This window comes from Periplaneta americana, chromosome 11, assembly GCF_040183065.1.
Source record: "Periplaneta americana isolate PAMFEO1 chromosome 11, P.americana_PAMFEO1_priV1, whole genome shotgun sequence".
In the NCBI taxonomy this organism is placed as follows: domain Eukaryota; kingdom Metazoa; phylum Arthropoda; class Insecta; order Blattodea; family Blattidae; genus Periplaneta; species Periplaneta americana.
In genome coordinates this window covers 74,624,998-74,637,958 of record NC_091127.1, presented here as the reverse complement: position 1 = coordinate 74,637,958, position 12,961 = coordinate 74,624,998, and the positions used below count along the sequence as shown (strand labels likewise).

General features: G+C 33.9%; 1 protein-coding gene across 5 annotated transcripts in view; it reads left to right on the top strand.

Moving 5' to 3' along the window:
* poe (E3 ubiquitin-protein ligase-like protein poe) overlaps positions 1-12,961 on the top strand; it is a 214,135-nt gene that overhangs the window by 34,089 nt on the left and 167,085 nt on the right. For all 5 annotated transcript variants that reach the window (XM_069839628.1, XM_069839627.1, XM_069839626.1 and 2 more), the window contains exons 16-19: positions 2,584-2,802; positions 6,244-6,416; positions 10,088-10,229; positions 12,176-12,320. In XM_069839628.1, the coding sequence (XP_069695729.1) occupies positions 2,584-2,802; positions 6,244-6,416; positions 10,088-10,229; positions 12,176-12,320 (679 nt within the window). The remainder of the gene's footprint in view (positions 1-2,583; positions 2,803-6,243; positions 6,417-10,087; positions 10,230-12,175; positions 12,321-12,961) is intronic.

Here is a 12,961-nt window from a genome sequence, read left to right as displayed (position 1 = left end):
TTAGTAGGTTCATCTTAGAGTCAGAGATTGTTTGTACTGTTTATTTCATGTGAAATAGTAGTTTAATTCACAACTTATAAATACACCTTTTTTTTTTTAATAAATGCCAGAATAATTATAATGTTAAGGAGACTCATATGGATAAATGGAAATTGGGGATGTGAGGCTTGTAATGTTTACAATATTGTTTTTCAATTATAATGGTTGTGATTACTGTATTCTTTACCTGACATAATTAGAAACATTAAATCCAGATGCCTGAGATGAGTAGGGCATATAGTACATATGCAAATCCAGAAATGTGTATAGAGTGTTAGTTGGGAGACTGGAGGGAAAAAAACCTTTGGGGAGGCCGAGACGTAGATGGGAGGATAATATTAAAATGGATTTGAGGGAGGTAGGATATGATTGTAGAGACTGGATTAATCTTGCTCAGGATAGGGACCGATGACAGGCTTATTTGAGGGCGGCAATGAACCTCCAGGTTCCTTAAAAGCCATAAGTAAGTAAGTAATGGCTCTGATTATAAAGAAATTTTGAGAGGATGGGCTGAAGAGGAGTGAAATTCAAGAAGTCTTCTTTCCGTAGATCAGTCATTAGCACTCCTTGCTGCAAGATTTATAAAAAAGTGAAGTGAGAATCTTGAATTACCAACAGATAGCATTGTATGGCTTATTTTGTGTTGCGCTCTTCCAAATATCTCCCAAGCTGTACTGCACCCTTCCTGCTGCTTTTTCATAATTACGTCCTCCTTCCACCCATCTGTTCAATTGCTAACACGTATTTCAGATTTTCCTTAATTGCTGAAATAAAATGTTTCTTTTGTTGAGCCACTTTCTAAGTAGCCTGGTTTCTATATTGTATCTCAAACATGGAGTGCAAAAGGTGATTAACTTCTCAAACTACACAATATTTACAGATGAAATTTTTACAACTTGAACGAACATAATATGATGGATAATCTGAAAAGTAAGAGACAAAAATAACACTAATTGCGCAACACGCAAAAGGGTTGTTAATTAATAAATCTTTATACCAAAATAATTGAAACTTTTGTTCAGTTTTTGTTATTACTTTATGTACAAATGAACAGACTTGATTCTGTTGAATACTTGAGACAGTGCCATATAAAATGGAAATACTGTAGAAAATTTGACTTTCATACTTAAAAAACACTTTTCCAGTTACATAATTTGCAACAAAAGAAAGTGAGCAAATGAATAATTAAATGGACATGTTGAATATTTCAGTTCAATGCATTGTCATTTAATATCCATTTAAAGATTTGAGAACTACCAAATATGTAACAGAAATGAAATTTTGAACAAACAGCACCTTCTCCTCTGTGACAAACTAAACTCCAATAATAGGAGGAACAACAACATTGAAGCACTTTATTGGGAAGCTAAAGAAAAAATGATGCAAATCAACTTTTAATTGCCATTTGGCAACAACAAATTTGGTGACTATTTATCACATGTTCTTGTACGGAATTTAGTGTAGAAGTTTGTTATAAAAATTCCTGAAAGAATTAAATTTTTATATGGCAGTTCTTAGTCACAGTATTTCTGCAGACTGCTTTTTTTTTTTTTGTCGGAGTGCCTTGTGTTTATTTGCATATATTTTTAAATTGAGACCCATTTGTTGACAAATGTGATGAAAGAATGAGATCAAGTTCAAGGAAGTAATGCAGATTTCAACTTTATTTTCATCAATTATGTATCATATACTGTACGTGAGTAGTCAGACAGAGAAATGATGTCACTACTAAAACCATATAATACAATTTACATTTATAACATTCTAGGAAAAATTACTGGGTGAAACTATAGCATTAATGTGGAAGTTAAATTAGAATGAATAGAAAATGATCGACTGCAAAGATTAATTGCATATAATAATCAACAGCTTACTACAGTAAAACTTTCATAACTGAATTTCGCTTAGCCAAAATGGTGGAGTAAAAATATGTATAATATTTTTTTGGATCATAACATGTACTTCTTTCCTTAAAAGATACTGTCTAAAATATAACTGAGTCCTATGTTTTGATGGACAGTGAATATATGCCAATGGGGCAACTACTTTCTTGTTCTCACACTGTAAGGCTACAAATAAGAAGAATGCCCTTTAAGAATATAATAGGTAGAGAAATCTGCTTTTGACACTCTCAATTCGGTTATTTTATTTTTATGTTCTTTAGTGGCCAAAGGATGTATGTTGGTTTTTTACATATCTTTTGTTCCACCCATTCCCTACCCCAAGAATTGAGCCAGTTACGGCTGAATGAGAGGTGACAACTGATTCCGCTTATATTCACTTTTGTGATGTTGTAGATGTTCAGCAGCTGGTAACGCGCTACTTAAAATAGTACTCATGGATTATTAAAAAAAAAAAAGATGTTATCCAAAATGGCTCCACCTCTTCAGTTCGCTTTTTGTTTGTAGTCGACAGTTGTGATTGAAAATAGTCGTAATTGTTGCATCTCTAGTGTAAAAGTATAAATTATGTAATATGGTTTGTCATTGAAAAACAATAAAACTACTGGTACATATTATAATCAAATTTCTGATATGAATATAGGTGCAGTGGAATTTGTTCAGTGCGACAAGCATGGTGGGAGATACATCAGAAAACAAAGATGGCTCACGAATGGCTTCACGTATCTACTGTCCTTGGAAAGAAATTGAAGATAATTATCGAAAATTTGGACCACAGGATGAGTTTTCTATGAAACCACGTTTTTACAGCCTAACTGTGGCAGAAATCAACAATCAAGATACACCAAAATTAGATGGATTGGTAAGTCAATTTAAGTTTGAATTTAAGGAATACTGAGTTCTGATGGATAATGTCCTTTTTTGGGTTTTGCCTCCAGTTATCTTGCTAGCCTGTAAAGAAATGCCAGCTGGAAATCATGTAACAATAGCTAGGCTATGTAATCAATCTTTGGAGATCTTGTGACTGATTGGTGAAATATGACAATGTATTGCTTCTGCTTACCGACTCTGCCGCATATATGAAGAAAGTTGCTGAAGGTGTTTGTGTAAGTTACCCTAACATGATTCATGTAACATGTGTCATTCACGCCCTACATGGATTGTGTGAAACAATCTGATCCATTTATCCTAATGTGAACAAGTTAGTGTCCAATGGAAAAAAAGTTTTTGTAAAATCACCATCATAGATTGATCTTTTCAAAAAAAGAAATCCTGATCTTCTATTGCCTCCTACACCTGTACTCACACGTTGAGGCACCTGCCTTAATGCCGTGATGTATTATGCAGATCATTTTGAAGCATTTACATCTGTAGTAAGTGAACTGGACAAAGATGATGCCTCTGCAATTGAGGTTATTCAGAATTTAATATGTGATGCTACTTTAAAATGTGACTTGGGCTTTATATCTGCTAATTTCGGTTTCTTGATTCACTCAATAAAGAAACTAGAAACTTCTGTAGATTTATTGAGTAATTCAGTTAAAGAAATACAGTATGTTGAAAGGCAACTTAACACTATCTCAGGTTCGAAAATAGAAGTTCTAAGAAAAAAATTTAAGGGTATGTTTTGAGAAAAATAGTGGCTACCAAACCCTCTGCAAAGTCGCTCAAGTTATGGAAGGCCAAAACATAAGTGAACTTGATCGTGTGTGTGTTAGTGATATACCCCTCTTCAAATATGCAAGGTTAACACCGTGTGTTGTCGAACGTTCCTTTTCTCAATATAAAGCATGTTCTTGGATAATAGGCAAGAATTTGTGATCCACAATCTGGAGATGACATTTATTGTGCACTGCAACTCCAGTCAGCATTTTACATCTGATGTTTAGCTGCAATTGATGAGTTTCAATATAATTTTTTCTAATAAGTTACGAACATTCTGAAGTTTTGTTTTCATTTTCAGAAAATATTTTTTTAGTTTTGGCACACATATTCTTTGTTCTTAATTTCTATGATAAAATGTCTAGCTTTCATTAATCAGGTATTCTTGTCGTACTTTAATTTTTTATTGTAATTGTAATTGTAAATTTAATATTAATTGTAATCTTATTGTTCATGTTATAGTTGTAATCCCCTGGTAGAGGGGCAGAGAAGGCCTATCGGCCTTATCTCTACCAGGTTAAATAAATAAATACTAATACTAATACTAATACATTTTTTTTTTTCAAATTTTTAGCACATAAGTAAATATTTTTTAAATAGTTTTTTAGCACATAAAAATCCGGGCTCTATTAATTAATATTACAAATGGCTTGCCTTGACACCTCAGATTTCGTGTACAGTAGATTACCCAAATACCGATCAACTGAAACATCAGTTGATCGAAAGCGTTCCACTCGACAAATTTGAATGTAGGCTTTGGCTGTTTTGAACTTGTCAGACTAGGCTAGTCAGTTTTCTGTGTTATTTGTAAGACGTGTGATACAAAATATATACTGTATGTACAGTTTCGTGTTTAATATATGTGTTTCTTTGTTTCATACTGCTCCTTTGACACTGGCACAATTTATTTTCGTAAATGATCGGTTATCCGAAAAATCAGTTATCCGAAGATTCCCCGTCCCCAATTGTTTCAGATAATCGATGCTCTACTGTAGATGACTTAGGTCAGAAACATGCATCAAGTAGCAAGCATATTTGCAGATTCTGTTTTGGGATTTAATATAAATTCTTTGTATACTGTTTATTTTTATTTCTTTGAATTTTCTTATTACACAAAAACTTGAAATTATAAATTGTATTTACAGATTACAGAGTAAATGACAATTTTTTAATAGTTCATAATTATTATACAGTCCACACCTGTGGAGTAACGGTCAGCGCGTCTGGCTGCGAAACCAGGTGGCCCGGGTTCGATTCCCGATCGGGGCAAGTTATCTGGTTGAGGTTTTTTCCGGGGTTTTCCCTCAACCCAATATGAGCAAATGCTGGTTAACTTTCGGTGTTGGACCCCGGACTCATTTCACTGGCATTATCACCTTCATCTCATTCAGACGCTAAATAACCTAAGCTGTTGATAAAGCGTCGTAAAATAACCTACCAACTATTATTATACACATGCATGCATACACAGAAGTATGTATGTACACACATACATACATACATACATAGTGGAGGTGAAATAGTCCTGCAGATTGAAAGGGACGATAGGGTACACTTAAATGAATAGAAATTCTATATTACGTTTTATGATTAAATGCATGGTTAATTAGAAAAATAAGTTGGAAGTTTCAGCAGTCTGACAACCTTGCCACTAACACAGTCACCTTTCTTCTCCTAATACAGATGTAAGAGATCAACGATCTCAGCCTACGTGAACTGCCTCCCGCCTCTCTTTCTGGCTGCAATGTTGCAATCGTTGAGTGACTTGAAATTAGTGGTTTCTAAATTAAATTTACACGAAAACCGTACATGCTATTGAAATATGCCACAGGGATAAATTTTTCTTTATTAGATTTTCTATTGATGGACAAAAATGATGTTCCTACTTGCAATAGTTACCGAATAAGAGGATGATAACTTTTTTTCTGAGAAAACTATAAACTTTCTACAAATATGGTATTACACTTTTTTGTTACATACGACATGAGCTATTCGGACTGAAAGTGTACAGGGTAATTTCACTTCCACCTGTTTTATATATATATATCTGTGTGTGTGTGTGTGTGTGTGTGTGTGCGTGCGTGCGTGCGTGCGTGCGTGCGCGCGCGCGCGCGCGCTGAGCATATGGCAAATGACAACATGTCAAGTACTTGAATATTAATTAATAATAATATATACTGAGCACAATTATGTATTTCCATCTTGTATTTTGAAGGCCCATGATTAAATGTATTGTTAATTAGAAAAATAAGTTGGAAGTTTCAGCTATCCTGACTTGGTTTTTTGTGTTTTCTCAAGTCTCTTCAGACTAATACTAGAATAGTATCAATTACAAAGGGCCCTGAACCACTTCCTTTTCAATCTTATATTTCTTCATAATTTCATTTTGTTATCTTCTCACCTTCGTAACAGGCTGGTCATCTGTCAGAGAATATCGTAATTGGCTAAGTGTGTTCCTCTCTAGCGAGAGAAAAGCACACTAGAGGCAAATTACTGGAGAGTGAAATGTCTAACAGAAAAATAAAATCACAGGATGAAAATTCTAGGATATAAGGTTTTCATATGAAGTTATTAGAACATTGATTAACTGTTGCTCTCTATTTTGTATTTGATGATTACGAAGTACAATTTTCTTTTATAGGCATGCAACTTTATCCTCGGTACACCTGACAAATTGAAGTATCCACTTTTGATTGATGCTTTGATTGAAATATTGAATGTAACAACTCAGTGTAACCCAAGCATCAAGCGAGGAGAGAAACTTAGCTTCACTGGTCTTTGTACCATTCAGTACTGCTTCACTATTTGTTGGAGGTAAGTTCAGTAAAGAAATCTTGTATCTCAACAAAGTATCAATGATTTTTATATTATACAGATGTATTCTGTAGGACCAAAAATTAATCTTTACGTAGATCTACAAAGTATATCAAGATAGTAACTTTACTTACTTACAAATGGCTTTTAAGGAACCCACAGGTTCATTGCCGCCCTTACATAAGCCCACCATCGGTCCCTACCCTGTGCAAGATTAATCCAGTCTCTATCATCATATCCACCTCCCTCAAATCCATTTTAATATTATCCTCTCATCTACGTTTCGGCCTCCCCAAAGATCTTTTTCCCTCTGGTATCCCAACTAATACTCTATATGCATTTCCGGAATCGCCCATATGTGCTACATGCCCTGCCCATCTCAAACATCTGGATTTAATGTTCCTATTTATGTTAGGTAAAGAATACAATGCATACAGTTCTGCATTGTATAACTTTCTCCATTCTCCTGTAACTTCATTCCTCTTAGCCCCAAATATTTTCCTAAGACCTTATTCTCAAACACCCTTAATCTCTATTCCTCTCTCAAAGTGAGAGTCCAAGTTTCACAACCATACAACTGGTAATATAACTTTTTATAAATTCTAACTTTCAGATTTTTTGACAGCAGACTAGGTGACGAAAGGTTCTCAACCTAATAATAACAGCCATTTCCCATATTTATTCTGCACTTAATTTCCTCCTGAGTGTCATTTATATTTGTTACTGTTGCTCCAAGATAATTGAATTTTTCCATCTCTTCAAAGGATAAATCTCCAATTTTTATGTTTCCATTTCGTACAAAGATTGTGACTTTATTTTTCTCAAATTCCTTTCCTTTGGTTTGTTGTCTGTTATCAAACCATAGGGACAGGAAAGTTGTTGTTGTTGTTTTCTAATGCCAGGCGTTTGACAATAAAGTCATTTGACCTCTTGCACTCCAATATTTTTCAAAGATATTATCATGACCAGCCACTGAAGCACAGATTTTGAGGTGTTCTGAATCCATTTCTTGGTTTGAGTTGCACAATGGACAGTTAGGGGACTGATATATTCCAATTCTATGCAGGTGTTTGGCCAAACAATTATGGGCTGTTGCCAATCTAAATGCAGCTACAGACGATTTTCGTGGTAAATCGGGAATTAACTGTGGATTTTGATGCAGAGAGTTCCATTTTTTCCCTTGGGATTGTGTTATCAAATTTTGTTTGTTGAAGTCTAAGTATGTAGATTTAATAAATCTTTTCACAGAGTAATACGTAGATTTAGTAACAGGTCTGTAAGTAGCAGTGCTGGCCTTCTTAGCTAAAGCATCCGCATTCTCGTTTCCCAGGATTCCACAATGGGATGGTATCCATTGGAATACAATTCTTTTATTGAGTGATATTAATTGAGAGAGCATTTTAGTTATTTCTGCTGTTTGAGATGAAGGTGTGTGTTTAGAGACTATTGATAGAATAGCTGCTTTGGAGTCTGACATATAACTGCATTTTAAATTTACTGATGTGGCATAGAAGATTCCTGAGACTTTCACTTATTACAATGATTTCTCCATCAAAACTTGTTGTTCCATACCCAAGAGATCTATAAAGTGAGAAGAGACAGCACGTAACACCTGCACCGGCACCTTGTTCTCTGGAGATCAAGGATCTGTCAGTGTATAAATGAAGCTAGTTTTGTGGAGGGTATCTAATATTAATTGTCTCTAAAGACAATTGTTTTAGTATTTCAGTGTTTACTTCTGATTTCAGTATTTCTTCTGTTAAATTTAGATTATATTCCATATTTAATAGAGTTAAAGGGTTTGGTTTAATTTGTAGGTTTTCTTTTAAATTCGGGATATTGATTTTCTGTTTTAATTTTTGAACAATGGATATGAAACTTTTTTGAGTTTTTAATCTACAGAGAGGACTGTATGAATGCCAATTGTTTCCTGATTTGTTTTGATTCCACCAGTAATGAGTCTGAGAGCTTGGTTTTGAACATATTCTATTTCGTTTATGAAAGGTGAAGTAATTAAAATTTCTCCGCAGTATGTCAGCACTGGCTGTATAAACATTTTGTATGTAGTGTTCAAAGTATTCCTAGAGCATCCCCATTTCTTTCCTGCTAGTCTTTTTAGAAGGGAGAATCTTTTACGAGCTTTTTCAGAAATGTATTTCAAATGGTTGCTCCATGTTAACTTAGTATCGAAAATAACTCCTAGGGGACAGGAAAGTACATTATGTAGATCTTCATGCCCTTCCAAATTCATAATCCATTCCCCTGATCACAGTATTTTGTGAAAGAGAAATGTCTCTAATGGAGGATAGTATTTATGATTTATTTTAAAAGCATTGAAAAATATTTTCATTTTACAAAAAGCTTCTTTAATGACTTGTTCATCTTCATTTTTTTTTTTAATTAATGAGAAGTGCGGTTTTTTTTTCTTCTGAGAAGAACTCTTTGGGCAAGTACCACAGTCTTTAGGCTTATTGTGTAGCCTCCTTATATTAGAATGAATTTAGGATCACTTTTTTCACGTGATTCACTGTTTGGGTCCATCATATCGATTCAGCCACAGCATCCAGGTCTGACAGGAGACCATACCTCCATCTCCCTGTGATGTTTCTCTGCAGCCTTCTTAGATTTATGGCAACTGTTCGCAATTCACATGCTTGAGTCTGCTACTTATCTTACAAGAATGTATTTCTGTTCTTTCAGTCAGCGACAGAAGGCATTGATAGGCTACAGATATAAATTATTTAAGAAGTGTTTTTTTCATGTCTGTAGTATTCTTTCAGAGACTTCACTATTTTTCTTAAAGTGAATTTCAAGAGACACTGTGAATCCCATGTACAATAAACTAAGATGTGATATTGATATGTTAACAGACTGTTACTCCTGCTACCACCTGCGTTTTATCATACTAAACTAGTCTTAAGCAAGTTAGTGGTTAATAAAGCCACATCCTCTGGAAGCAGTGTTGAAGCGAATGAGGTTACTTATGATAAGCTTATGTTAATGTCGTCATGTTTTCAGATGAGAAATAAAAAGAAATACCCCTTGGAAATAAAACAGAATGGAGAATGGCATTGGCATGTAATAAGTTTAGTAAATAGAATCAGTATGGAAAATACAGCTTACAATTGATAGGATAATATCACTGCATGTTAAAGAAATGGTGTTAGACAATATAAATATTCATAAACAGAGCATCTGATGTGTTCATCTTCAGAGATCGATTTGGCTTTGCCCTATTATAGTTTATTATTTTCAGAAAGTAAACTAGGTTAAAAATGTACTAATATAGTTTCAAAATTGTGTACAGTATTTCAACTGTTATAAATTTTAATTTAGTCATAGGCATTTGAAGTTTTCTTTTGTGTGTCTGTTTTTTTTATGTAGAAGATTTATTTAACTTCTGTATTGAAATTATTCATTAAATATTTTATGGTCTAATAAAGTGACATATTTATGCTACTTACCTTACAAGAGCATGTTTCTGTTCTTTCAGTCAGCAACAGAAGGCATTGATAGGCTACAGATATAAATTATTTAAGAAAAGTGTTTTTTCATGTCTGTAGTAATCATTATTCTTTTAGAGACTTCACTGTTTTTCGTAAAGTGAATTTCAAGACACAATGTGAATCCCATATACAATAAGCTAAGATGTGATATTGATATGTTAACAGGCTGTTACTCCTGCTACCACCTTCAACCCCATACATGGATAAGCTTTCTGAAAATCAAGAAATCACATGTCGTTCAATGTTATTGCATTCTCTAGTCTGGGGACCACGTTCAGCATACAAAACATTTACAGGCTGGATGAAGGTATGTTTAGTTTTTCTTGAATCTTTAATTGACGTAGAAAACTAACCAGAAAGAATATGTTGTTACATATTGTTTTTTTATAAGAGAATTCCCAAAAGTGGTTTCAGCCTATCTACCATTCCTCTTTTTATATCATGGGCATCATGCCAGAAGTGCATATCAACAAATTTTGCGTTTTTGAAAAATGTTTAATGAAACCTATTTATGTTTGAAAACAATCGATTGAGAATTACAGTGGACATGAAAAAGAATCAAAGAAAGTACCTTGTTAAGTAGACAAGGACAGGAAAAATCATTCGATGTTTAGGCTGTGTCTCAAAGCTGAAATCTATACTAAACATTCGTGACTAGCAACTAACTGACTAGTGAACTACACACTAGGAACTTTGGACATGTATGGTTGAATCATGGCCTTCTTCATAGACTATTTTTTTTTTTTTCAGAAAAAAAAACCATGACATTACAGTGCAGCATTGAATTAAGAGGAAAGTGGAATTCTCGTCACTGGAACTCTCGTCATTGTATCACCTAGTCACTGCAATTTTGATCACTTCGACTTTTTGGTCACCCGATATTTTGGTCACCAGTACACATTTTCTTAAAAATAGTGATTTATTTTGACAAGTAAAATATCCATAAGTACACTGTATAAAATGTTATGTGATTAATGTTTCAAAATTGCCACACTGTGTCTTTTCTGTTTCACTCTGCAGTAACTGCAGGACAATATAAGGAAGGATGAGGCTTTCCCGTGTGAGTGTTCATCAGCCTGTGCCATGTCTCATGTATTGTTCTCTATTCCTTATATAACAGTTCCAGCATTGACATCTGTATGTCTCTACCGCATCTATGACCCTTCACATAATTGTCTTCCACATAATTAAAGACTGGAATTAATTCATAGATAGCAGTGATTTTCAAATCTTCAAAAGCAACGAGAGTTTACTCGAAAACAACTGCCAGGGCTACACACAAATGAAACTGCGCCTTCAGCTCAGTATTATCTTCTTCCGAGTATTGTCCTGACAGTCTATCGGTCTGTAAATGGCTCCAAAAAGCTTGGCCTCGATGGAACAGACAACTAGCTAAGTGAACTCCTGGAAAAGCATTTTGCTTAACATTGAAAAACAACCTAACAATTCTATTATGTTTAAAAAAAAATTATAATAATAATAATAATATTATGACCAGTGACGAAAATGTAATAGATGACTATAAGTCAGTGGCAAAAATTTAATTGGTCACCACAAGTCTGGTGACGAAAATTTAATCATTGAAGAAGTAGTACAGTGATGACATCTCCAGTGACGAGAATTCCTAGACCTGAATTAAGAAAGCAGTGTCCTAATGCAGTTTCATTACGAGTTATGTATAAAAGATAAGGGCTTAAAATTTAATGTGGAAAAGATAAGGGCTTAAAATTTATGTGGAAAAGATAAGGGTCTAAAATATTGCAATGTTTAAAAAATATAAAGTAGATATTGGTACTAAAAATGTCCATGATGAAAGTTAACGTGTTATTCTACATTATACTTCCAAAGCATATTCAGCTTCCATAGCTCCAATTACTGATGAGGCATCCATGTTTGTTTAGTATGCAAGTCTTCGATCAAACAAGCATTTTCGTTTACTAGCTACTATGGACTTGGTTGCTATGTACTATGTAGCTTTGGATCATGACTTCTGGCTATTTAGTCAACTATCTAGTTCACTTCAACTGTAATATAAATGTAACTTTCAGAGACAGCCTTATATGGCTCTATTTATAAACTTGCAGTTTTGTTAATTCGCCCTTCTGATGCACTTGATATATCTTTGCTAACGGAATTTCTGGAACTAATTGTGCATAATAGCATTTGGTCGCCATGGGAACCCACTGGTAGTACCATCCTCAGAAAAGTACACTTTTATATGAAAGAACTAATAATTGTTAATGTTTGTTGCAGGACTGTTTAGTTAAACAAGGCATGTACACACAGTATGCTGAGACATTGCTGAAAAATGTTGCAAAAACAGTAAACAATCTGAAATATGATATTGGTATTGCAAAAAATTGCATTACTGCATTTCACCCGCAAGTGCAGAAGTCAGGTGAGCATTTGTTATTTCAGTTTATCTAAAGATTGTATGATTGGGCATTGAATATTAAACATTACTGAAAAAAATAATTTGCTACCTTGAAAAATCAGTCTCAGAGAATTCTGATCTTTTAAATTTACAAAAATTCACTTTATTTTAAATGTAACTGCTTATATAGTGCATACATTTTATTTTCTCCCACTTGCAAATGTAGAGTGGATGCTAGATGCGGCACTGCACAGAGCAGCTACACATATGTGATCTGGAGAAGATAAAATGTATGCACTGTATTACTGAAAGAGAAAGTAGTTATATTTGTAAAATTTGCTTTAGAGTATCTTTCTCTCTTTGTCTCTCTCCCTCCCCCTAACCCCCATACATAGCTCAAAATCTTATTCCCTTTACTGTTTTTGCTCGCACAGATTTTTTCATCACTACAGTATTAGAGCATTCCTCCTGATTATATATGTGAATAAAAATTGTGATTCGAAGTTCTTTATAAAAGGATGAATAATTGAATTAGATACTATTATTGGGAAAGTTTTCTCTGCATTCTTTAACATGGTGTATTGCTCTTACTACAGCTTTGTCAATATTTTTGTAAACTATTAGATTATTATTGTTTAGTCGCATTTTATTGTTTATTTTACGTC